Source organism: Podarcis melisellensis, assembly GCF_964234715.1.
Source record: "Podarcis melisellensis genome assembly, chromosome: Z".
NCBI lineage: Eukaryota > Metazoa > Chordata > Lepidosauria > Squamata > Lacertidae > Podarcis > Podarcis melisellensis.
This window is the reverse complement of record NC_138547.1, coordinates 33,050,685-33,078,391: the sequence shown is the minus strand read 5'-3', so window position 1 is coordinate 33,078,391 and position 27,707 is coordinate 33,050,685. Positions and strand designations below refer to the sequence as shown.

The window sequence follows — 27,707 nt, the reverse complement described above, 5'->3', positions numbered from 1 at the left end:
TGAGGCAGACAGAGGGAGCCAGAGGCTCTCTGTGCTTCCAATGACTATGAGCACTCTGTGTATGCTCTTGAACTGTGCTGTTTCTGAGCAAGTTTATTTTCTTCAAGTTTGTTTTGCCCTGATAGTGGCGACTGCCATTTTAGAGACAAGCCATTGTGGCTTAGTGGCTAGAGTGCAGCACTAGGACCTGGGAGACAGGGTTCATATCCCCCTCTTAGCCATTGTTATAACAAAACAAAACAAACTGCTACTTTTGGACTATTCCGTTGCTGGGTAGTTTGGCCCATTTGTGATAAAAGAATTTTGTGTTTCTTGAGGGGGTGCTTCCCTCTAAAAGGGCAAGCAGGGATACCTGGACAAGCTGTGGGCTACCTCAACTCTGTTATTTCACTGAAAACATTTATGTCTGGCCTAGCAGGTGATCCTAGGGCTTTGCCCTAGAATTCGATGGCCTCTGGCAGTGTTTCCGGCCTGAATAGTGTCCCCATGTGGTGCACGAATCATTGGTTTCACTGGTTCCTTACATTGTTTAGTTTTTTGCAGACTATGACAGGGCCTTTGCAGATGCCTCCAGAGCTTGCCTCTCCTGCAGAGGATGACTTACTGATGCCCCAGGTGCCTTCTTCACAATATTGCTGTCAGGATAAAATGGAGAAGGTGGAGGCTGAAGTGTGTATGCTCTGCGGAGGAAAGGTGGGATAGAAGAATAAGAAGGAATAAAGTATGTAAACTAGCCTATAAGTGAATAAACTACAGTGGTGCCTCGCAAGACGAAATTAATTCGTTCCGCAAGTCTCTTCGTCTTGCAGTTTTTTCGTCTTGCGATGCACGGTTTCCCATAGGAATGCATTGAAAATCAATTAATGCGTTCCTAGGGAAACCGCCTTCAGACCAGGTCCGGGGACAGTCTGTCCCCGGACCTCTTCTGAAGGCTGGGGGGCGCGGGCTTCGCAGCAGCGCAACGAAGCCCGGCGGCTGGGGCAGGTGTTCCCGCCCCCCCACCCCGCTTCGGAGCAGCGTTCCGAAGCGGGGTGGCTGGGGCAGGTGTTCCCGCCCCCCGCCCGGCTTCGCAGCAGCGCTACGAAGCCCAGCGGCTGGGGCAGGTGTCCGGGATCTCTTTTGAAGCAAGCGGCTGCGGAGAGACGCGATCTCCCCGCAGCCGCTTGCTTCAAAAGAGGTCCGGGATCTCTTTTGAAGCAAGCGGCTGCGGAGAGACGCGATCTCCCCGCAGCCGCTTGCTTCAAAAGAGGTCCGGGATCTCTTTTGAAGCAAGCGGCTGCGGAGAGACGCGATCTCCCCGCAGCCGCTTGCTTCAAAAGAGGTCCGGGATCTCTTTTGAAGCAAGCGGCTGCGGAGAGACGCGATCTCCCCGCAGCCGCTTGCTTCAAAAGAGGTCCGGGATCTCTTTTGAAGCAAGCGGCTGCGGAGAGACGCGATCTCCCCGCAGCCGCTTGCTTCAAAAGAGGTCCGGGATCTCTTTTGAAGCAAGCGGCTGCGAAGAGACGCGATCTCCCCGCAGCCGCTTGCTTCAAAAGAGGTCCGGGATCTCTTTTGAAGCAAGCGGCTGCGGAGAGACGCGATCTCCCCGCAGCCGCTTGCTTCAAAAGAGGTCCGGGATCTCTTTTGAAGCAAGCGGCTGCGGAGAGAAGCGATCTCCCCGCAGCCGCTTGCTTCAAAAGAGGTCCGGGGGCAGCGGGAAGAGCTGCCCCCGGACCTCTTTTGAAGCAAGGGGCGGTGGGGAGAAGCAGTCTCCCCGCCGCCCCTTGCTTCAAAAGAGAAGACCCGCTGTCCCCGGGGCAAGCTTCGTTTTGCGAAGCAAGCCCATAGGGAAATTCGTCTTGCGAGGCAACTCGAAAACGAAAAAACCTTTCGTTTTGCGAGTTTTTCGTCTCGCGAGGCGTTCGTCTTGCGGGGTACCACTGTACAGTATATTTTTAACTTACTCTCCTAATAATTTTTATATAAATTATAAAAGCGGTATATAAATTTTGTTAAATAAAAAAAGAGGAAATGTTCAGACTTTCAAACAATATGTTATGCCTGAGCCTTCATTGCTGAAACTCCCAAAAGCATTTTCACGCTCACAAACACCTTATGAAGGAACCATTGTGACATAGCCCATTCAAGCAGAGTGAAGGGGCAACAGGCTGTCAACAGTGGCAGTAGTTGGGGGCTCCCATCTATTAAAAAGCCACAGAAAGTCTTTTCATACTGCCTGAGGAATTAATCCCTTATTTAACGTTCATAATTGCTGGATCGATTTAACAGGACTGGAGCTAACATTTGCTTGGATTTGGCCCCATTGATAGGGAACTGCCTGCTGCGTCCTCCACTTTGAAGTCACCCTGGTCTTTGGGCCTCCAGCACCTTCTTCAGCATGTCCAACCCATCTAAGAGGCGTATGATCCTGGTGTTCCACTGGGTTAGGAAGAAGTCCCTGACAGAGAAGCCGTGCTCTACCATCTTGGCCAGACCTTCTGCCTCTGCACCGGCTTGCAACACTCCTCACATTTTACCCAACTTCACAAGGAGCAAGACACAACCCGCTCTGCTCAGGAGGTCCAGCAGGCGCAAGGTGCTGCGATTACCGAATCTCACCGACCCCAAGTTTTAAAGATCTGTCATTGGCAGCGTCGGCTGGAAGAGAGCCCGCAGGCGTGGCAAGCAAAAGAAGACTCCAGCGGGAACAGGAAAAGGGGTGAGGGCTAGGCTATAGACAAGAAGGCTCCAAAGCTATTTGCGGGGTGGGATTGCTTTGGAAGATGCCTTCTCACAATCTCTACCCTTGAACCACGTAAGGACATAAGAAGTGTCTTCTGGATGAGGCCACATTGGCCTGTCTAGTCCAGCATCCTGTTCTCACAGTGGCCAACCAGAGTCCTGTGGAAACAAGAGCATTCTGTATTCCCTTCCTGTATCTTCCAGCAACTACTATTCAGAAACGTTAGTGCCAGTGACTGTGGAGGTAGAGCATAGCCATTGTGCCTAGTGGCCATTGATAGCCTTTCCCGCATAAAACCATCCATGTTGGTGGCCGTCACAGTTTTCTGTGGGATTGAGCTTCCAGAGGGGTAGCTGAGCATGCCTGCTGCAGGAAAAACAGGCATTAAAAGCACATTTCTCCCAAAGAATCCTGGGAATTGCAGTTTGTAAAGGGTGCTACAAATTGTAGCTATGCGGTAGAAGGGTAATCTACAGTTCCCAGGATTCTTACGGGGGAGAAGCGATAATGCTTTTAATGTATGGTGTGTACACAGCCTCAAATTAGTTCCGCCAGCTCTGTAATACTAGAGCAAAGATTATAATGCATATTGTTGTTGTACTTTTATAAATATTATAAAACCTATTCCTGCAAGCCATGTAGTCTGGAATAAACTCAGTCACCCCTCCCATCATTAATTGTTTCTACTAGGTGGGGAGGGGTGTTGGATCTGCTTCCCTGCCTTGAAGAAAGGCGCAGGTCAGATGTGTGCCCAGACCTGGCCACACTTCGCAAGAGAAGTGTGTTGGTTCAAGGTGGCCACGCTGCCTGCAACTTGCACTCCTTCCTGACGTGTCTTCCCCAAACCCCTTCTTCCAGAGGCTGTGTTGAAGTTTTCCATCACATGGAATACAAACTTGCGGAACTACCTCGAGGCTCAGGCAGCGGTGGAAACCCTCCTCAAGCATGAGACGCCAGACAGCCTCTTGCAATACGAAGGGATCAAAGCAGCTGTGGAGTCTCTCCTACCATACACGGCACTTCCAGAGGCTGGGCCGGTTACTGCAGGCCTCCATGTTCCTTGATTTCATGTGACAAAACATGAAGTTGCCTGACGCCGCCAAGTGGGATGAAGAGATGGACACGTGATGAGCTTTATTTATTTATTATTAATTTTATTGAGTACAAATTAGGAAAAAAAATACAAATATACAAAAAAAGGAAAATACATGTAACCAATAGAAAATTAGAAAACATTTTACTTCTTCTGATATTTACTATTATTTGCACCTCTAAAAAACAATATTCACAATAAAGAAAAGAAATGAAAGGTAAAATATAAAAGAAAAGAACAAGAAGAAGATAAAGAAAAGGAAGAAATAGGATCAAGAATGAGAATTTTAAAAGTAGATAAGTATTCACTATACACAGCCATTTCCAATTTATATTTATGTTCAATTATGTATTTTCATCACATCCTTATCTATCTTAATTAAAATATTTTTAAAAGACTTCCACTGTTTGCCTCACACGTTTTGGGTAGTCCATTTGTCAAAACCTCTGTTCTTCATATTTTTCCTTTGGGTCTCCTTAATGTCTCGCTTCGTATTTTTTATATTACTCACAAGATTATTCTAAACACAACCAGATTTTAGTAGCCAAGCCCTGGTTCCGCGCTCTGGAGGCTTCGCGTTGCTTTCGCTGAAGCCTGGAGAGCGAGAGGTGTCGCTGCACACCGACCCTTCTCACTCTCCAGGCTTCAGGGATAGCCGCCTGAAGCCTTCGGAGCGCAGCGCGAGTTCCCTCCATGTTCCAGAGGCTTCAGGTTCCTTTCGCTGAAGCCAGGAGAGTCTTGCTCTCCCGGCTTCAGCAAAAGGAACTCGAAAGCTGCGGAGCACAACAGGAACTCGCGCTGCGCTCCAAAGGCTTCAGGGATGGCTGCCTGAAGCCTTCGGAGCACTGTGCGAGTTCCCGCTGTGCTCCAAAGGCTTTGGGTTCAGCAAAAGGAACCCGAAGCCTGCGGAGTGCAGTGGGAACTCACGCTGCGCTCCGAAGGCTTCAGGGATCTTTGAGGCTGGTGGTGGGGGAATGCAGCACTTCTGCCCACTGCCAGCCCCACAAGCTCGGGGGGCAGTGGGAAGGCAGCGTGCAGCCTTTGCGTTGCTCCCCGACGTGGTCTTTGAGGCTGGCGGTGGGGGAAAGCAGCGCTTCCCCCCACCGCCAGCCCCACAAGCTCGGGGGGCAGCAGGAAGGCAGGGCGCAGAAAAGGTGCAGAAAAGGGTGTGTGGCTCCTGTGGGCTTTTGCGGGAGGTGGGGGTATTGCCATAGCTGGAGTATTGCCTCTCCCATAGGTGGGGGTATTGCCTCTCCTGGCTGGAGAGGTGGCGTGCAGCTATGGCAGCAGCCTCTTTAGCCGTGCGCCACCTCACCAGCCGGGAGAGCGTGCGCGGGGCTAAAGAAGCCATAGCCCTGGGCTTCCCCGGCAGCCCCGAGACGCTCGCGGAGCAATGGGAAGGCTGCGTGCCTTTCTGCTGCTCCCCGACCTGCTCTTTGGGGCTGGCGGTGGGCTTCCCCCCGCCAGCCCCAAAGAGCAGGTCGAAAGGACCCTGAAGCCTGGAGAGCAAGAGGGGTCGGTGCCTGAAGGCGGCTGAACGCACCTTGAACAGCACCTTGTTTTAGAGGGGGAAAACGGGGGGGGGGATTCTCCCCCTCTCTGTGCAGCGCCTCCTGCCGCTTCGCTGAAGTGACGCTGGGCAAAGAGGGGGAGAAATTTTTTTTCTTGTTCTCCCCCCTCTAAAACATGGTGCGTCCTATGGTCGGGTGCATCCTATAGAGTGAAAAATACGGTACCTCTATTTCCTCGCATCCAGAAACGCAAGAAGGGCTTTCACTCTTGCTAGAAGCTCGGCCTTGCCCTCCCTGGTTCTGGAAGGCTCCTATAGAAGAGTCCTTTACCCACAGAGACTTTGAGCCTGCCCATTAGGGGAAATAGGAAGCCCCGAACATATATATTTTTAGATGTCCTTCTTATGCTGAGATTCATAGAGACACCATTGATCCTTTGCTGAAGAGGCTCGCTGATCTTTCAGACAAGTCTAAACTTGATTCTCTCCTCTTAGGCAAAGATCATAAGACGACCTGGCTGGTAGCCAGATTCTGCGCCCAGATTTGTAGGCACAGATCATCCTCTAGAATAAAATAGCTTACTAGGGAAAAGCTGAAGTCGCCCTTTGGGGCGCCTCAGGGTCAATTTTTATGGTAGCCCAGATCTCAGTTGTACAGGTGTATGTATATACTGTATCTCAATTTTAACTCATGAGCTATTGCTGCAATCTGCTCTAATTGTATATTTTATCTCAATGAACACTGTTTTTATTGTGTTATGTGAACTGGTCTTTGACTGTAATAAATCCTCTATCTATCTATTTCTAATTGCATTTTAATCGTATTAAAATTTGAACTGCATGTGATTTTCTAAATAAAAAAATAAGTTGGCATCTAGCACTGCACATGACAGCTGCTAAACAACAGGCATTAAGTTCTCCTCCAAGGTCCTCAACAATTTCCAAGTGGTCCGGGGCAGTGAGGAATTTGGCAACCATCACCCTGGGTATTAATTTGGTTGTCCAGCATTTCCCCCCCCCCCACTCCCTGCCTGTCCTAACAAATTATTTCATACTATAATAATTCTTTCACAACTTTTACTCCAATTCTTTCTGACAACTTATCAAAAGATGCCCTTCTTTCTTCACATATTCTTTTCCGCAGCGGCACCCTTTAAGCCAATTTATCCTCCTCTTTCCCTTTAGTATATATCTCTCTAAACTTCCCCATTAAATAAATGTTTTAAAAGGAAGACATTTTCTTTGGCACTCGCAACATCTATCTGCTTCATTTCAAACACTTAAGAGAGAGAGAGAGAGAAACTGATATTTATTGCCGGATTTGAGAACGTTCCTCTGCTTGTGTTTCAAGAAGATGGACTTTTTTCCATTTGCTCTGCTTCCTGCTCAGTTTGACCTGGTTCTCAGTTTTTAATGATGGGGCTCAAACAAGTTTCTGGCCACAGCAACCTTCACAGGATTTCTCTGGATCACTTCTCGTTTGATCATCGCTGCCCATATTAACAAGCCTGTCTGTTATCTCTGAATTCAGTTACACTGGCTTAGATCAGCTGTATGTCCTTCGGATCACCGTTTTTATTTTTATAACACTCAACGACTTAAGATGAGTTTGGAAATTGGCAATATTAACTCCAGAGATGCCAGCCTAGATTCTGCCAGTCTTTCACTTTGGTGATAGGGGCCTTTTGGTTTACGATGCTCTATAAAACATCGTATACAACGATGGTGGCACTTTTTAACAGCTCTGGCTGACCTTACCATTAGGCAGGGTGATTTCGCTCCTTTACACAGCAGTTTCTTGGAGACCAGTACATTAAAGGAAAGACAAAAAAAATGGCCAGTGATATAGAACTCAATCCTAAGCAAGTCTACTCAGAAGTAAGCCCCAAATGGGGCTTCCTCTCCAGAATAGGCTCATCCAGACTTCTGTTTCCCCCACTGCTTTCTCCCAGGAAAACCTGTGGTTCAGCCCTGAATTGGAACAAACAGCAATAGGGATTCCCCCCCCCCCCCCCGGATTGCACTTTGTTCCAATATAGCACTAAATAGCGGGTTTTCTGGGCAGAAGCTGTGCAAAGACAAAACTTCTTGGATCCATGCCTGAGAAGCACGGGACAAACAGAAAACTGCTCAGACTTGTGTTTTCTAGGCACAAGACAAATGGAAGTGTGGGTGATCCCTAAGTTTATTTAGGATTTGCAGCCTTCATTTGCTTGTATTTTTGCCACCACAAAGAGGAGGGCCGTTTGGGATTTTCTGCACCCCATTTGAATGCCACAAATACTGTTTGGGGTTTGCAAATCCGTCTGTCTCCAGTTACCTGATGTGCTCCTTAGCTTGGGGAGAACTACATTTGAAGGCAGCAGATCCATGTCTTCAAACAAAGGTCAGGAAGTGCAATAATAAGCAAAGTGGGGAGGGAATCCCACCCACTGTGGGTTGGAGAAGGTTGCCGCAATGTTCCTGTCCTCCCTAACCTGCGACTTCTTTTAAAAAATAGTTTTTATTAAAGAATTTTCATAGTCAACAAAGTTACATACAACTTTCTACAGGTCAGCTGCATTTGGTATGAGACCCTGCTGTCATAGACATTGTGAGATTGGGGGTGGAGAGGATTGGGGGGAGAAGACAGAGAAAGAAGGCGGGTAATGATCTTTCATTCTTTTGCTTAGTACATTTGCAGACGTCTTGTGTTGGCGTTGTGAGGGTAGGCTCTTCATTTGTCTGTCTGTCTGTCTGTCTGTCTGATTTTGTTGGTGGTACTAGAAGTTGGGGAGCCCATAGCATGGTTGGTTGCATTTAGTTGATTGTAGTGAGTTTTGTTTGTATGTGTGTGAGGACCTTTTGCCCTGCCCTGATTGTGTCATAAGGCATGATAAATGCCTGTGAGGGACAGCTGGTGAGGACTCCAGCACCTTGGATAGTGCCAAGCAGATTACCTGTTCTAACAACCAAGACAAGGCCTTTTCTCCAGTCTTGGGCCTAACCTCTCCCAGCCCCCTCCTTCGTCTTTGCCTGTGCTGGCAAGCAGGCACCAAGAAGCATGAAACACCAAGCCACTCTGCTCTTCAGCAGAGTCTGGTGCAAGAATTGTAGTTTTGGGAGTCTCTGGAGTCAAGGGGGTCTCTGCTGATGGGCACTGTGGATGGATCTCAGCTCAGTGCCTTCATAGCTTGCCCCACTAATCTTCATGATCCAGCTAGCTCTGCTGCCTCTGTGTCAGAGTCAAGGCTGCTGCTGGTAGAAATGGTTAATGACAGCCCCTACCCACCACTTTTCTCTTAGGGACTGAGGGAGAGGGCAAGAGAAGTGGTAGGCAAGGGATGGGCTAAGCAAAACGCTCTCCTAATTGCCCCCTCTCAAATGCTGCAGTGGCAGGCATTCAGCAGTAAGATGGCCAGAGATGGAGAACAGTCATGTCCCTTTAAATCTTCTGATGCAGCTGAAGACAAGGCAGACCATTTAGCTGCAAACGCTGATGTGGCAGAAAACGGCTTTTTGACAACATTATGAACTGCGCTAATGATCTCAGTGCTGAAAAGTTTCTCACAGTTACTTAAGTGGAAGAGTTAACACCTGCCTTTGATTCTGGACTTTAATCCACAAAATGTCCTCCTGAAAACTCTGGGTCCAAATCTGAACACAGACACACACACACAGCACAACAAACAACATAGGTGGAGAACAGGCTCATCAAAGTATTGCTGCCCACTTTCTGCTTTTCCTACACAGGAAGGAAAATGAACATGTATTTGTGTTTTGCTCAAGTACAGGCTTGTCATACGTCAGGAAAATTCCCAACATGTCCTGGTTTCGGGATGTACAAATGGTGTCAGGGGGGGATTTTGTCAGGGAAAACCTGGTTGCGTGTCGAGGTCCCCCAGGCCACCCCAATAACTCACACTTCACACATCCATTTTTGTTCAAGGTTTTTGGCATGAATTTGGCCACAACTTTATTTAAATACACATACGTGAGTGGTTGCTTAGGCATTGGTTACGACTATCTGTCCCTGCCCCAGGGACAGAACTGACTTCTGGATTCCAGCGAAAGCCAGTGAGGGAAACAATTTTGGGGAGAAATGAAGCTGGGCCTCAGTCCCTCACTTCTCACCCTCATGCTCCTGGTGGCTTGCACGGCCCAAGTCCGATGCCAGGGACAAGGACGAAAAAAATGGCAAGCCCCTGGATTCCTTTAACGGAATTCCCTTTCCGCACCACCATTGGAGGGGTAGGCACTTACCCCTCCACCAACCAATTTTCACCAATGCCTAACCGCCAACCTTACAAGTTGTGACGATTTGCTACACAGTAGGCAAAAACCAAATGGCAAGAGCCAATCAGCCAGATGGACAAAATTCCTACCAGGCCCCCGCTCCAAGGCGGACGACCCCATGACAGGCATAGCAAGGTCAGAGGACAGCAACTCCCCCCCCCCCTTTTTAGGGAGGGTAGGCAGGTGATGCAGTGCACTCAGCCCAAGAGAACGGCCCAGGCTGGGTGCCCTGTATTTAAGACCTCTGACCCCTCCCACACTTTAGCAACATAACATTCCCCCCAGCAACACTCCTTGTCCAATCACAGCATGTGGCCAATTTGCCCAACAACAGTGCAGTGGCCTTTTTGGCCCCCACCGCAACACGTGCTCTCTATTATGGAGAACATGCTATGTATAGCAACACAATAGAAAAAGCAGTGGAAACAACTCAGAAAGCTTTAAATCACTATTTTGGAGTTAGGTTTGTGGTTTCCTTAAAAAGCTTGGAGAATTTTACATTTTGCGTCAAGTACAATTAATACTCAAGTATTAATTGTAAACCCAGCAGGACAGGGACCTGCCTTCTTGTTTCTCTCTAAAATAGTGTTGATAATGGAGGACAAATGGATAAGTTGATAGTGAAATTCTATGCATGTTTATTCAGAAGGCATCATCATCATAACAACAATAACAATAACAATAATTTATTATTTCTACCCCGCCCATCTGGCTGTGTTTCCCGAGCCACTCTGGGTGGCTTCTAACAGAATATTAAAATACAATAGTCTATTAAACATTAAAAGCTTCCGTAAACAGGGCTGCCTTCAGATGTCTTCTAAAAGTCTGGTAGTTGTTTTTCTCTTTGACATTTGGTGGGAAGGCGTTCCACAGGGAGGGTGCCACTGCCAAGAAGGCCCTCTGCCTGGTTCCCTGTAACTTGGCTTCTCGCAGTGAGAGAACTGCCAGAAGGCCCTCGGAGCTAAACCTCAGTGTCTGGGCAGAACGATGGGGGTGGAGATGCTCTTTCAGGTGTTCAAGGGAACCTACTCTGCTTGGGTTGGAGCCTTACAGTGGTACTTCGCAAGACGAATGCCTCGCAAGACGAAAGGGTTTTTCGTTTTTTGAGTTGCTTCGCAAGACGATTTTCCCTATGGGCTTGCTTCGCAAGATGAAAACGTCTTGCGAGTTTGTTTCCTTTTTTCTTAAAACCGCTTGAAGAGGTGCAGTTGCAACTGACCGTGCTTCGCAAGATGAAAAACCGCGCAAGACGAAAAGACTCGCAGAACGAATTAATTTCGTCTTGCGAGGCACCACTGTACTCTCATATTATATATGTGGACATGTTTTATGTTTTTAGTATTTGATTTTCTGTTAAAACAATCAAAGTGGCTTGCAATAAAATAAGAAAATCCATCAGTATAAAAATGAGTCATTAACAGCAATATATTAGCAGCACATAAAATATTAATGGATCGCATTACAGAACTAAATGCTCATACAGATAGCATTAAAAGGGGGGGGAATACCCCTAATAATGTATTGTCATTGTTGTTGTTGTTAAAAACATATAACGACAATAGTATTAATTTCATTAACTTGCATTTTGTATAACACAGTTGTTAAAAGTTTTTAAAATGGCAGATTATATATTAAAAACTAACCTTTAAAAAAAAAAAAAAAACTTTGCTAACCCACTAAAGAGGGAGCTTAGCAGATCTTACCTGGGAGGAAACTCCAGTCTTGGTGCCACAAGGAGGGGGGAGAGAGAGAGAGAGAAGGATGTAAACAAATCTATAATTATCATACAGAAAAATAACATCCTTCCAGCTGCCTTCTTCAGCTCAGCAGGCTTGCTGCAAAATTCATTATCGGATGTTGCATTCACAGTCACCTTTATTGTCTGCCGCATTTACAATAATTAGACCTATAAACACTGATTTATAAAAATGACAAACAAGAGTCCCCAGTAAGGAAGAAAGATGAGTTCTTTTTATGGCTCAGCACTTCACAGAAGCCACACACACCAGGCCGAGAGCAGTCATGTTATTTTATGGTTAAATTAAAGGATCTCTCCTCCTGTGGCCCTTCATTCAGCTGCTGTCAGCCACTCAAAAGGGAGACCAGGCATCCCAGATAACAGGAAGTACTAATTCTGTTTTTCACATCTTAATTTCTCTCTCATGGATGCCTAAGTAAGAGAGATAGTAAAACAACAAGAGACCTGTGAGGGGTGTTTCTGTGACCAAAGCAAAACTGTCATACTTCCTTGTTATTTTTGCAATTGCCAGGAGGTGTAATACTTGCAATGCAATCTCATTATATTTATCATACTGATTTTTTCAATATATATGTTGTTATATTTGCTATTAAGTTGTTGCTTTATTATGTTATTATTACATTATTCTCATGACAGTTGCTTTTGATATGTATTCCTGCTTTCTTTGGCCACCCCCACTTGAGATTTCCCCCACCTCCCAGACATAGAGACATACTTAGTGATAAACCTGTTCTGTTGGTGAATTTTTTTTGCACCAGTGGAACACTGCTGAGCAACAGAAGGCATGAGCAGGCTGTTGGTACCTTTGCTGTGAAATAGATTGTGTCATCTGTTGCACAATGGGTTTCTGCTAGTGCAGCTGTTGGATGGGATGCCTCTGTTGTTCAACATTAAAATTCACTTTCTGGTAGCGCAAGAAAAAGTCCATGTTCCAATGGATAGAGGAGGCTGGATACAGCCCAATGCCTACTGCAGTTCTTCCTTATAAATAACTCAGTCCAGACACATGTTTCATTAGTACTGGTAACACTTGTTAGGAGTAAAGTGATTTGTTGCTTTTTCTTTGTCCTGTACTTATTTCCCCGCTGAACTTATGCTTCTGGGGAAACAGGGGTCCTGGTTCAATGGCAGGGAACCTGCCCAAGTCCCAGGAAGATCCCTTACCAGTCATTGTCAATAATCCTGTGATAGATGAGCAAATAGTCTTGGGGCAAAACTGTTTTCCTGGAGATGCCAGGGATTGAACTTGTGACCTTTTGCATGCAAAGGAGATTCTCTGCCACTGAGCCACAGGTGGTTCCCAAGAGCTCTTGCAAATGCTGCACCATATAATTCCACCTTGGAGCCAAAAGAGCGTTCTCCTCCCCCCCTCCCGCCCCCCTCTGTTATTGCAATGTGTATTGATTCAACAAATGGCAACATTGAACACCAACCAAGGACGTACTGCAAGTGGTCAGGTGTTGTTTCAGTGGAAGACAGGAGTGCCTGGCGTGCTCTAGTCCATGGGGTCACGAAGAGTCGGACAAGACTAAACGACTAAACAACAATGCAGCCTTACCATTCACCTGAAGAGAAAACACTTGCTTACTCTTCCACTAGAGAACACTAGATGGCAGCATCATTGTTCCTGTCAAGAGTTCTCCTGTCTTATTCCGCTATTATTCCAGGATGCAGAAAAACAATACTGTGATCAATTTTTAAATGTCCCATCCTTTAGGTAACCCCCAAGCCGCTGTTTATAAGGGATATCATTAACATGCTATTGCTTTCTTGAGATAATGGATATTGATATCCCTTAATAAACACAAATTCAAAACCCACAGTGGATCACAGTGGAGCAATACATTTATTAAGGTCAGTCAAAAAGTCACAAAAAAGCAAGCAAGGTTTTGAGTTATTGGCCTAAAGGTGACATAATAGCAGAAATAGACTGCATTTTGTAGCCATGTAAGCTGCATTTAGTCTCAGTTCCAAGATAGAGACCGAAGGCGTATTGGATTAGTCTCTGCTAAATTCTGTGGGTATCAAGTTACACCTCAGTATTCTGGGACAAAGGAGTGATCCCCGTTTCCAAAAACACAAAGCTGAATGGGATGGGCAATCTGTCGATTTTGGCTCCTCTCAGTTTGTAATATTTCCAGCCTTTATTCCAGTTCTCCACATTTCTGCATCAGTTTGTATTAAATAAATAATTTTTTATTTTATTTTTTAAATTGCATATTATATTTTGCATGCTGTTGCCACTATAAATCACATCAGAACTGCTTCTGGCAGTGTAAAGTGATGCATAAATTGAATAAACAATTGAACTTACTGTTTTATTTTTTTTTAATCATTGGAAAAAACCACCCTTTTAATTTAGTGTATATACTAACAATTCTGCCTCGCTTTTCTTTCCAAACCAAGGGACTCAAAGCTGCTAACAGAAAAAAGTAAAGCAGCAATCCCCATATAAAAATCAGTTCATACCACATTAAAAATAGAATCATGGAATTATAGAACTGTAGAGTTGAAAGGGACCCCCAAGGGTCATCTAATCCAACCCCCTGCGATACAGGAACCTCAACTAGATCATACAGGATAGAAGAACTCGGAATGGCAAAGCAACAACTCCTAACTCAAACATCAACATAGTTAAAGGCTTGCAGAAAAAGAAAAATATTCAGACAATTGCGGAACACAAATAACAAAGAGGAAAATAACCAAGGAACCTGTGTGGCCCTTCAGATGTTGTTGGACTGCAACTCCCATCATCCTCGACCATTGGCCTGGCTGGCTGAGGCTGATGGGAGTTGGAGTCCAACAGCATCAGGGAAGGCCCTGTCTCACTCATTCTCAGCTTAGGTTATCTTCTTCTTACTTCTGTTCTGACATTGTTTGAGTACTCTTCTTCCTCCAAAGAATCCTGGGAGATGCATTTTGTTAAGGGCGCTACGAATTGTAGTTCTGGGAGGGAATTGTAGCTCTGTGATTTGGGTTACTTTGTCCCATCCATATATTTGAGGACTTTGTTTGAAGGAAACACACTGGAGCGTTGTAATTAGCCTCAAATAGTTTTAGATAACCTCAAGGAGTTTTGGATGGCTTCAGCAGAATTTCAAAGGGGCTTTAGAAGAGCCTCAAAGGAAGGAAGGATGTTTAAAATGCTGTCCAGAGGCTCCCGGAGTCCTTATCTGGCTGGGATATAAGCTTGTTTTCCGGGAGTGTGTCTTTCCCCCTTATTAATTTTTAAAAGCTCCTCCTCACTTTGCTGAGGCTCACAGGAGACTTGCATCAGGCGCCATCTTCTTTCGGACAAACTACAGCTCCCAGGATTCTTTTGGGGGAAACCATGTGCTGTAAATGAGCATGGTGTATGTAGATGTGACTTCAGTCAGCACAGGAAAGAAACTAGCGGTCACCAAGGGAGGAGCAAAATGTTACCTATTTTCAGCAGGTGCATAAAGGGTACGTTTGCAAGCATTTCCAGTTCAGAGAGAAAGCCAACGCATGGCCTCTGTGGTCTCAGTTTCAATGCGCAAGCCACACACACTCACACACACCCAACATACACTTTTAACCCTATGCCGGCCTCAGCATGGGAACTCGCAGCCTTCATGTACTCCCACCGCTCCCACCCTATGAGATTCCACACACTGGAAAAAGCACCATTTACTACGATCACACTGAGCCAGGAAAGAGGGAGTTATTCCTCCCCGACACACCCATGTGAGGCAAAGCATCGTGTGGCTCCACCTCAGCCCCAGAGGTCTCTCCATCTCTCTCTGCATAAAGAAGGAAATTTCACGCAGAGGGAGGAAACACCATGGCGAAAGATACCCAGGAGATCTCTGAGGAATTCTACGTCCAAGATGTAGGTTGATTGCTTTGTTATCCTTTTTACAGGGTGGGTTAGTGAATGCCTTCAATTACTGTACTTGCTAAGATCTGTCATTCTGTCTTTCAAAGCATGCATGCCCAGCACATTACAGCTTGCCTCGACAACCGACTTTTCTCTAACTTTCCCCTTTTCTATCTATTAGGCACAAACACCTAAAGCTACGAAAGAACTCTGCAAAAGATACAAGATCTGTGGGGTGTTGCTTTGCAGCCTAGTGCTCTCTGTCATCCTGACATTTCTTGGGGTCTATTATTTTTGGAATCCACCACCTAAAAAAGTAAGTTGCATTCTGTGCATTGAATTTAATATTTATTTTATTTTATTACTTATTTAAAATCTACCTGGTATTTCTAACTATCCTCTCTTGTTATTATTTTAAGGACACAGACTATTCAAGTAGATTTTACGCAAAGTTTTAGGTGCTTACCCTGTTTTGCTTTTTTAATAATGGGATCCTTTCCACAGAGGCATTCCATCTCCTTCATAGTAGCGGTCACATAATAAATTTGTGAATAAGTGCTTTCATGTTGTTTCCATTAGCTTGCCAGAAACTGGTGGAAAACCCACTACGCCACCACTTCAAGGGAGAGGGAGCCAAATCTTGAGGGTGGCTGATTACTCTGTGCTGTTCCGTGCCTGCAGCATTAAGTAGCCAAAAAAGACTCTGGAAGGGGGAAACCTGCTGTATTGCATTTTCTTTTATTAACCTATTTTGCAGGGCATTGGGTGGGGTGGGGCTGGAGCTTATTCATATACTTATATGGGAAACTCCCCTATACCAAATCAGACCACTGCTCCATCTGGTCCAGTACTGTTGGCTGACAGCAACTTTCTGAGGTTTCGGACAGTGGTCTTTTCCATCCTTACCTGGGTGCTTTGCCTGTGAGTTGCAGCCCTTTTATATATAAAAAAAATGCATGCATGTAAAAACACAGCATCCATAAGCTGATGCCATACTATCATAAAACTTTCCCCCTTGTACATAGGGTTGTGGATGCAAACTCCATCTTCCTTTCCCCTTTTGCCCTAGATGCTGTGGTTTAGACCTGACATTCTGACCAGGGGGTTGTGTATTCATACTCTGAAGACAGAGAAAATCAGGGGATTGCATCGTAATGTGTGGGTGGAGGGGCAAAGTGAAAGGTTTAGCCAAATGCATGGAGGATAAATTTATTATCAATAACTATTAGTTGTGTTAGCTGGATGGTATCTCTATATCTCGTGTCTCCCTGGACATCAAATGCAATGGTAGGGCTCTGAAAAAGGCGTCTGGGTGGTTTTTTGCAGAATCAGAAAAATGTCCGGGAAAACCTGGACATATGGCAAGCAGCGCAATTAAAAAATAATAATGCTTTAGAAATGCTTTGTCTGGATTTTCACTTTTGGTATTATGACAACCCTAAGCAACAGGCATAGGGAACGCGGGTGGCACTGTGGGTTAAACCACAGAGCCTAGGACTTGCCGATCAGAAGGTTGGCGGTTCGAATCCTTGCGATGGGGTGAGCTCCCGTTGCTCGGTCCCTGTTCCTGCCCACCTAGCAATTCGAAAGCATGTCAAAGTGCAAGTAGATAAATAGGTACCACTCTGGCAGGAAGGTAAATGGCGTTTCTGTGTGCTGCTCTGGTTCGCCAGAAGCGGCTTAGTCATGCTGGCCACATGACTGGAAGCTGTACACCGGCTCCCTTGGCCAATAAAGCGAGATGAGCGCCGCAACCCCAGAGTCAGCCACGACTGGACCTAATGGTCAGGAGTCCTTTAAGCAACAGGCACAAGAGCATAAACTGAAAAATAACTTGTTGGATTAGGCTAGTAGCCCCTCTAGTCCAGCCTGCTGTTCTCACAGTGGCCATCCAGAATGCCTGAAGGAAAGCTGCAAGCAGAGCCCTAGCACTCTGCCCATTTGTGGGAGGGATTACCCTTCTGCAATCTAAGCTGAGGTTTCCCCAAGCTTCTTCCACATGGGTGGTGCCATTAGTACATTTAATTTTGCTATGAGTGATTTCTTTTTTTGTCTGTTATTTATTTTAAAGATTTGTAGACCGCCCTTCAACCGAAGATCACAGGGCTGTTCATAACATATAAATACAAGATAAGGTCACAAAAGGCATAATACAAACAAAAACACACCAATAAGCCCCCCTCCACTCCCACAAAACACATTTAAAACAACATAGAATGCTAACCAGCCAAAGGCCTGGGAGAAGAGAAAGTGCCGAAAGATATCTAATGAAGGTGCTTGGCGAGCCTCCCTGGGGAAAGCATGCCAAAAATGGGGAGCCACCACCCTCCAGAACTCTCATGCTGCCACCCTCCAGAACTCTCATGGAGGGGGCACATGAAGAAGGACCACAAGGTCCAAGTAGGTTCATATGGAAAGAGGCGGTCCTTGAGTTATTGCAGTCCTGAGCCGTTTAAGGATTTATAGGTCAATACCAGTATTTTTAATTGGACAATATACGCTTAAGCTCCTGGGCATGTCAAAAGGCCACCACTTACTATCACATTATTATTCCTCAGGAACTGCATCTTTGCCAACCATGGTGATTCTCTGCCATTTCTTTGGACCTCTGAGGAACATAGTGGGGCTCACAATGTGTCAAAGTGTGGTGCTAAAGGGGCTTTGCAAAGGCTGGAATATTCACCTAACAGCTCCAGTGATAGTTTCAATTTACCCTGGCAATCCAAATTACATTAAGATGCAGAATCCACAGTCACACAAGCCTCAGAGCGTCCCTTAAGTATGTTGACAAAGGGGTCAGACAACTGTCACCTAGAATTTTATGGATTTCTGTTCTCTGATAGGCACTTAATTCACCATGATACTAAAAGTCTGCACTATCTTGTCTTTTGAAAAAGTTTATGGCCCTTATGGCTTCAAATATACCTTCCCAGCCACCGCTATCCTGCTTCCTTAAGCAACAAGAACGAGAACAGCACTACCTGGCTGTGGTTTACTTTGGACAAGAGAGCACACTGGAAACTTACGATTTTGTGTTTTAGTTTGGCAAATAAAAACAAACATTACAAAATACAACCCCTCTTTCTTCACACTGCTGGCTGCTATTTTTCACCCACCCACAGACTGCCCACTCTCCTTTCAGCTGGAGGAATGATGCTTTCTCCAAGCTGAGATGGACATGTCATCCTAAAAACACAGAGATTTCATTACTCAGCACAAGGCCAAATCACACACAGTCACAGGGCATGTTCAGAGTTCAAGATGAACTGGCCCACTCGGGAAAACTCCTACACTGCCATCTCCAGGCCGGGCTTGGAGAAACCTCTTCCTAAAACCCTGGAGACCAACTGCCAGTTACACCATATATATTGAAAGCACATGGCTTTCCCCAAAATAATCCTGGGAACTGTGGTGTATACCTTGCAGAACTACAAGTCCCAGCAGCCTCAGCAAATGACAGTCCCCAGGATTCTTAGTGAGAAGCCGTGTGCTTTAAATGTAGGGTGCAGATATGACCAATGTTGACAGTACTGAGCTGGGCAGCTGTCTAATTCGACATAAGGCAACTTCCTATCTTCACTGGGCTTGCAAATAGAGAGTTGACTGCAATAAGCCAAGTGTAACTGTTTGGTTACTTACAGTGTCATCCTAAAGTCCCGCACTCAGATGCATCCCAGAATGGTCTTTAAGTAGCATTCCTTTGTTTTAGTATACCAGCAGCAACCATTTTAGGCATGTCCAATACATGCCTGACCTCACACACGTGCATCGCACCAATCCCAGAAATGACCCGCAAATGTCACAAAAAGGGGTGGGGCAAGGTGTTTGCAAGCTTTTTCTGGAAGTATTTCAGTACAGCTATACCTTGGGTTACAGGCACTTCAGGTTGTGTTTTTTCAGGTTACAGACATGCCAGAACCCAGAAATACCAGAATGGGTTACTTCCGGGTTTTGGCAGTCGCGCATGCGCAGAAGCGCCAAATCACAACCCGTGCATGCGCAGATGCAGTGCTGCAGGTTGCGAACACTGTGGGTAGCGAACGTGCCTCCCACATGGATCACGTTCCCAACCCGAGCATCCACTGTACCAGGTTGATGCATGGAGTGGATGGAGCAAGCCCCTGTTCCACCACAGCTTTTTCCATGGTGCCTTGGAACATAACAGTGGGCGCAACATCTGGGGGTTAGGGTTAGGGTGCGCAAATCCACGGGTTAGGGAGCGCAAATCCATGGGTTAGGGGGTGCAAATTACTTGCCTTGCCCCGGGTGCTGACAACCCACGCTACGCCACTGGAACATAACCTTTGTGTTAATTGGGAGATTTCAAGTGAAGTTTCTTTGCTAGCCACAATCTCGCAAGCAGCCCAACTCTGACAATGCTCTTAATGGAGGCTTCTGCCAGCCAGCCCGCTGCTTTCTTCATTGTCCGACATCTGCTTCCAATAAATAGCTGCTATTCAGAAGCTAGGTCTGCAGAAGACATTTTCATTCCAGACACATCAAAGCCCCAAAGTCTTTTGCCACGCAGCAGATACATATTAGAGCTCAGCTGAGAGCCCAGTTATTAGGGTCTACTGCAAATTGACAGAGAGAGGCTGTTTTTTTTTGGGGGGGGGGTCGTCTTCTGCTTCTGATTAATCCTGGAAGATCTTTCAGGATCCAGAAACAGGGAAATAAGCTTGCATAAACAAGCCTGCATAAACATTCTCAAATTTTGCCTGCAATCTTTTTATTCCATCAAGGTAATGGGCTTGCAGCCCAGGCTAGGGGCATTTGGAACTCTAGACCTGAATAAAGTATCTCCTGCAATCACACATTCCAGGCTATATGATCCCCCCCCCCTTTCATTCAGATGAAACCTCACACACAAACAAGCCTTTACTGCCACACGGAGAGAAGAGGCAAGGACAGCAGGGCCCCATCAAATTAACCTCTTACATAGCAAAAAGCAGGGCTGTGCATGCCCCACCACAATTCAAATAGTGGCCCCAATTTTAAATTCAAGATTGGTCTTGATTCATTCCGGACTGATCTGGACCCAATTCAATGTGCCCTGAATCCAAATGGTAATCCAGAAAATACAGATCTCCAGAAATCCCATTGGTTTCCATCACAAAACCAGAACTGCCATAACGTCCTTGCCTTTTGACATCAGGGGATGAAATCTGGGACATGGCTCCCCCACCAGACCCTCCAAATGTCTCTATTTTCCTGGGATGTCCCTGATTTAGAGAAGCCATTCCAGTTTCTGATTTGAACCCAGATGGTCCTGCATTTCCTTAGGATGTCCCTATTTTCATTGGAGAAATGTTGGAGGGTATACCCCTGTAGAGGGCGCTAACCCTGCCAAATTTTAGATGGGTAGCCCCATGTGTTGTATATTTTTTCAAAAGAAAGAAAGGTAATACTTTAAGGCAGGGGTCCTCAAACTACAGTCTGCGGGCAGATCCAGCCCACCAGGGTCCTAAATCTGGCCTGCACGGCCATTTCAGAACCCAACACAAAGTCCGAGGCTGAAACGCCACGCTGGGTTTACCTCAGCACGCAGGGACTGACTGAACAGGTGGCGAGGTCCTCAAATCTGAGGCTGAAATGCCATGCCCGGTTTACCTCAGCCTCAGGCTCTGCCTCAAGCTCATTCCCCAACCCCATCATTCTGTCTCCCCTCTGTCCCTTTGTCGCCTTTTCCCGGCCACGGGCTGCCTCGCTGCTGTCTTTCGGCGCGCAAGGATTTCACACAACGCACGTGCCCCACTTGAAGTCAGTGGCAAACGCCTGTATTGGTTTCCACAGGGTCCTGAGTTTGAGTCCCACATTGGGCAGATGATTCCTGCATTGCAGGGGGTTGGACTAGATGAACCTCATGTCCCTTCCAACTCTACAGTTCTATGATGCCACAAACAACAATTATTAGATATGATGAGATAATGAAAGCATGTGCTATGAAACTAGGCTGTAGTCATGCTTGCTAGTTGGTGGCTGCTTAGCAAACGGAAATAGTAACAGTGAGAAAAGTGCTATACCGTGGTACCTCAGGTTAAGACCTTAATTCGTTCCAGAGGTCCGTTCTTAACCTGAAACTGTTCTTAACCTGAAGCACCACTTTAGCTAATGGGGCCTCCTGCTGCCGCCACGCCGCTGAAGCACGATTTCTGTCCCTATCCTGAAGCAAAGTTCTTAACCCGAGGTACTATTTCTGGGTTAGCGGAGTCTGTAACCTGAAGCGTATGTTACCCAAGGTACCACTGTAATCATATTAATGTAGCTGACTGTACAATGTATTCACAAGACACACAGAAGGCCTAGCAGACACAGTGCTAAATAAACCTTAGAGCCAAATGTGGGGAGTAGGAGAGAATACTAAGACACAGACAAGAAAACCTTTTTTTTAAAAGGACGGGACTGGGTTTTATTGGGAAAGGATATTAAACAAACACAAGCTGAACAAATGCCACCTAACTCAACCGAATTCTTTCCACAGAGGCAGAACTTAACAAAAGAGCAGCATTTTAAGACTTCGCCACCCTCCCCCTCCTCAAGCACTGTAATTAATTGTTGTGGGCGGGCACAATAGCATTCTAGCCCCGCAGCTCTCATTAAGCAGCACTAATCAGCAATCCCACATGTGCATAATGTCACCAATAATTATACACCCTATGTCAGGGAACTGTCATCCGAGGAAAAAGTGGTGGACAGGCTCCAGCAGAATAGGAGAGACTCTGCAGCAGCGGAGGGAACCAGCAGGGGGAGTGCCAGAGTCACTGCGGAGGAAGGGCTCTGGGACACTTCCAGTGGAAACAGTGAAGAGGTTACTAGACCTCCCTTAGGAACTCCATCCCTTCGCCGGAAACTGTCACGCAGAGAGTCACGAAGGCGCATGTCTGTCAAACAACTTTTATGTTGGCGTAAGTTCCGTAGCCGCCCACTGTCAGATTCTACCAGCGACTAGCGGAGTCATGCTTTGGGGGAGCTCCGTTAGTGCCTGGGTTTGGATGACCAGCCAAACCCCAGCGGGATCCAGCTTTTACGCGCAAGCAGCTCATTATCCCATCAAAGCAATCTGACAGTCTCCGAAAGCAGCTTGTGCAAGCAGAGGGCATCATGAGCGAACCAGCCGGAACAGGAGGAGCAGGAGCGGGAGCAGGTCCAAGCCTGGAAGAAAGGTATAGGGCGTTGGAGGTCCAGCTCGCACTGCAAACGGCGAGGCTAGAGGAGAGGAGGGCTCAAGATGCAGATAAGGGGAAAACCACCCCACTTGCCAGAAGGGTGCCTGGATTGGTGCAGAAATTTGGGGGGGATCCCAGGAACTATCAAGCCTTTAGGACAGAGATGCAATATGCTCTCAATCTACTGTTTGATGACTTCCCCGATGAGAACTCTAGAGTGGCGTACGTGATTGGCCATCTAGAGGGAGGGGCGAGGGACTGGGTTCGGCCCCTGATGGCAGCCAATAACGAAATCTTAAAGGACACAATGAAGTTTTTTCGCGCCATGGACTTGATGTTTTCCAGCGAGATTGAGCAGGGGGTGGTGCGCAGGAAGTTAATGGCATGTAAACAAGGGAGCCGATCTGTACGTGAGTACTGGACTGAGTTCACCATGCTGATTCACAGACTGGGGTGGGACCTTGCTAGTGAACCTATTCAGATGATGTTTGAAGAAGGTCTGTCTCCGTCAGTGAAGGATGAACTTTCCCGGGCACCTAGGGCGGAGTCTATGGATCAGCTGACTAAAGCAGCGCTGTCCATAGGATCACGCCAGGAAGCTAGAGCTATGGAAAAGCGGGAAGAAAAGGGGGAACGTTGGAAGGATTTCCGCATTCCAGAGATTCCGGAGCAGCCTTTCCCGCCAGCAGAGCCGATGGAACTGGGAACAGCGCGCGCGCGCGCAGTTTCAAACACCAGGGAAGAGCGGAAGAAGGAGGGAAAGAGCGGCAAGAGATGCTATCTCTGCCAACAGCCAGGTCACTTTGCCAGAGTCTGTCCGCAAAGGAAGGAATGGCAAGGGATGGCAGGAACTGTTGGGGGGAAGGAGGAGGGAGAAATGAAGGAACAAGTAAAAGCCAACGCCTGGTTGCCAACATCAGGGCACAGCAGCCAGGCCAGGGAGTAGTGAACGTGCCCACGCCGGAACCTCCAAGACCAGCGCTTGTGATAGAGGTGTTGCTGGAACTGGCAAACGGACACCCACTAAAGATAAAAGCGCTATTGGACTCAGGTAGCTCATGTAATTTCATGAGTAAGGAGTTTGCAGCGGAACATCAGATACAGACTATCCCATTAAGTAAGCCTTTGCAGGTTACCACGATAGATGGGAGGGAGCTGTTGGGAGGAGAAGTGAGCCAACAGACTGTACCTATGATAATGAGGGTGGCACGGCACACAGAACTGATTGCGTTTAACGTAGCCACCTTGGGAGGAGCCCCTATTATCTTGGGAATGAGCTGGCTGGCACTACACGATCCGCTAGTAGGCTGGCATCAGAGAGTGGTTTCCTTTGGATCAGCACATTGCCTAGAACACTGCAAGGAGGGAGAGGGTCAGGCAGGGGCCAGGGCCACTCTAGCAGGGGTGGAAGTGATGGACAAGGGGAAGGTGCCACCGCAATACGCTGATTTAATTGACGTATTCAGCGAAAAAGAAGCAGATAAACTGCCCCCGCACAGACCCTTTGACTGTCAAATCACCTTACTCCCAGGAGCACAATTGCCAGTGGGCAAGCTGTATGCAATGTCAGACAGTGAGATGCAGGAGTTAAGGGAGTTCTTTGACAAGAATCTTAAGCGAGGTTTCATCAGAGAGTCACGAGCGGTGGGGGGCAGTCCAGTGTTCTTTGTGGACAAGAAACACACGGGCAAGCCCAGACTTGTGTGTGATTTCAGGTCCCTGAATGCAGTGTCAGAACCAGTGACTTTCCCTATGCCTAGACTTGATGACATTCTGACACAGGTGAGAAAAGGGAAAATTTTTACCAAGCTGGACCTTAGGGGGGCATATAACTTGATACGTGTGAGGAAGGGGGATGAGTGGAAGACCACTATGTTCACCCCCTTGGGGGCTTTTGAGTACCTCGTTATGCCCTTCGGATTACAAGGAGGCTCCGCCTGTTTTCAATCATTCATGAATCACGTCCTGGGGCCATTGCTCTACAAGAACTGCGTAGCGTTCTTAGATGACGTCCTGGTGTACTCAGAGAATGAGGAGCAGCATGTGCGAGATGTAAGAGAGGTACTGAGCAAACTTCGAGAAAACCGGCTGTGGGTGAAACTGGAGAAGTGTCAGTTTCATACCAGGGAGGTGGAATTCCTGGGGTACCGGTTGTCTGACAAGGGATTGGCCATGGATCCCAGCAAGGTTCAAGCGGTACTGGAATGGAAAACACCAAAGACCAAGAAGGACGTGCAAAGGTTCCTGGGCTTCGGAAACTTCTATAGGAAGTTCATCAAAAACTTTGCCCATTTGACTGCGCCCATCACGGATTGTCTTAGTAGCAAAAAAAAATTTGTTTGGACGGAAGAAGCGCAGCAGGCGTTCGAACGCCTAAAGCAGGCGTTTGCGTCGGAAGAGCAGCTTCTGCACGTGGATCTACAAAAACCAATGAGAGTGGAGACTGATGCGTCAGACCGAGCGGTGGGGGCCGTGCTTCTCCAGCCGGGAAAGGATACGTCTGAATGGAGACCGTGTGCATTCTTTTCGCGAAAATTGAACAAATCCGAGAGGAACTACACGGTGTACGACAGAGAACTGCTCGCCATTCATGAAGCATTCCGGAAATGGCGGCACTTGCTGATTGGGGCGCAACACAAGGTTCAAGTCCGAACTGACCACAAAAATCTGGAATATTGGAGAACAGCTCGAGTGCTGAACCAGAGACAAGTGCGATGGGCTCAGGAGTTCTCCAAGTTCCACTTTGAGATTCGTTACGTGCCAGGCTCAGAGAACGTGAGAGCGGATGCCCTTTCCAGGAAACCGGAGTACTTAGAGGGGGAGGGAGCGCCTGAGGCAAGGCATGTAATCTCTGAAGACCGCTGGGTGTGTGGGGCGGCATTGGTGGGGCAAAGGGAACTGATGGAAGGGACGGAGAACGATGCATACGCCCAAGAGAAACTCAGAGAACTCAGGAGGGCAGAAGAGAACACAGGGGGGTTTGAAGAAAAGAACGGGGCGTTATATTACAAAGGGGCACTGTACATACCAGATGGGGAACTGAGGGGGAGAGTACTCAAGCAGTTGCATGACAGCCCCACAGCGGGGCATTTTGGACAGCACAAAACCATGTGGTTGGTTACCAGGGAGTTTTGGTGGCCCAAGGTGAGGGAGGACGTGCGGGAATATGTCAGGGGTTGCGACAGGTGCCAGCAAGCAAAAGGAGAGAGGGTGGCGCCAGCGGGGCTATTACAACCCTTACCCACGCCAGAGAGGCCATGGGAGGCAGTATCCATAGATTTTATGACGGATCTGCCAAAATCCAAAGGCAAAACAGCTGTCATGGTGGTGGTAGATCTATTAACCAAAATGTGTCATTTTATAGCATGTTCACATGCGGTTACAGCAGAAGAGACCGCCAAGTTGTTTGTAGAGCATATTTTCAGGTTGCATGGCGCCCCCTTGAGGGTGGTCAGTGACAGAGGCAAACAATTTACTTCCAGGTTCTGGAGGAAACTTATGAGCTTACTGCAAGTAGAACTCAATTTCTCCACTGCCCGACACCCAGAAACTAATGGGCAAGCGGAAAGGGCAAACGGGATTTTACAACAATACCTGAGGTGTTATGTAAAGGACAGAGAAAATGATTGGGTAGATAAGCTACCGCTGGCCGAATTTGCCTACAACAACGCGGAGAATGTGTCCACAGGAATGAGTCCTTTCCTGGCAAACTATGGGTGCCATCCCCGGGCATTCCCAGGAGAGGGAGGGGAGAGGTGGAGCGTGCCGGCGGCGGAAATGTTTTTTGAAGAGATGGAAGCGATTCACCGTCAGCTCCAACTTAACTTAGAGAGAGCCAAGGAAGAATATAAGAAACAAGCAGACAGAAATAGGAGGGAAGGTGAAACCATAAGGGTGGGAGACCGGGTGTGGTTGTCAACCCAAGGTCTACCGTTCAAAGGGGGGAGTAAGAAGTTGAGACCCAAAAGATTGGGACCCTTTGAGGTCATACAGCAGGTCAATCCAGTAGCATTCAAACTCAGACTGCCCAGTCACATGAAATTACATCCAGTATTTCACAGGTCATTACTGTCGCCGTACCGAGAGGGACGGGAGTGGGGGGAGCGTGAGAGAGAGGCCACCCAAGCGCCCGTGATAGAAGAGAGAGAACGCGACATGAACGCGGCAGGAATCATTGATTCCAGGTGGAAGGGGAATCAGGTGGAATATCTGGTAGAATGGGAGGGGGAAGTAGAGTCGGAAAACACTTGGGTACCAGCAGAGGTAGTCAAGGACGAGGTTTTAATAGAAACATTTCACCAGCGTTTTCCAAAAAAACCGCAACCCGTGGCACGATTTAGAAGGGAACACTTTGGGACCACCGATGAGGAAAGAGAGTTTGAAGGGTTCCCAGAGTCAGGGGTGGGTGAGGAAGCCGACTCCGACGAAGAAGAGGAAGACGGGGAGAGAGACGGTACGCCATGTTTAGAAGTGTTTGAATCCTCGGACGACGAGGAGAGCTCCTTCAGGGGCTTTCCGCCCTCACCGCCAGTGGGAGAGGAGGTAGGGGGGTGTGAAGGGGGCCCTGGGGGGGAGGTGGATGTCAGGGAACTGTCATCCGAGGAAAAAGTGGTGGACAGGCTCCAGCAGAATAGGAGAGACTCTGCAGCAGCGGAGGGAACCAGCAGGGGGAGTGCCAGAGTCACTGCGGAGGAAGGGCTCTGGGACACTTCCAGTGGAAACAGTGAAGAGGTTACTAGACCTCCCTTAGGAACTCCATCCCTTCGCCGGAAACTGTCACGCAGAGAGTCACGAAGGCGCATGTCTGTCAAACAACTTTTATGTTGGCGTAAGTTCCGTAGCCGCCCACTGTCAGATTCTACCAGCGACTAGCGGAGTCATGCTTTGGGGGAGCTCCGTTAGTGCCTGGGTTTGGATGACCAGCCAAACCCCAGCGGGATCCAGCTTTTACGCGCAAGCAGCTCATTATCCCATCAAACCCTACAGCATTTAAAAAATGCATACAGATACATAGGGATGAGGTGTTTTAAATAACTACGACGCACCTCTCTCCTCTCACTCCCCTCTGTCCCTGTGATATCAGGAAACAACTATCCATCCAGCCACCCGAAGCAACTTCCAGGATAAACAGACTTGCACCAGGGCTGGATTTCTAATGCAATGCCAATTTTTGCAAACCCAAATAAAGACAAGAAGCAAAACATCTTGAAAAGAAAACAACTTCCATCCTTGTTTCAACAAGCAAGCGTACATGAAAAGACCATAGCTGTCAAGCGTCCCTTATTTGGCGGGACGCCATGTCCCACTGCTGTCCCTTATTGATGATGTCCCTTAAATAAGC

General features: G+C 47.3%; 1 protein-coding gene across 2 annotated transcripts in view; it reads left to right on the top strand.

Annotated features, from left to right (window-relative positions):
• Window positions 1–27,707, top strand: part of TNMD (tenomodulin) — a 43,894-nt gene that overhangs the window by 3,398 nt on the left and 12,789 nt on the right. The window contains exons 1-2 of one of the 2 annotated variants that reach the window (XM_081897667.1): window positions 14,372–15,212; window positions 15,382–15,516. In XM_081897667.1, the coding sequence (XP_081753793.1) occupies window positions 15,165–15,212; window positions 15,382–15,516 (183 nt within the window). In that variant the 5' untranslated portion in view covers window positions 14,372–15,164. Of the gene's footprint in view, window positions 1–14,371; window positions 15,213–15,381; window positions 15,517–27,707 lie in introns of those variants that run through there. The other variant, XM_081897668.1, reaches the window with a different exon arrangement.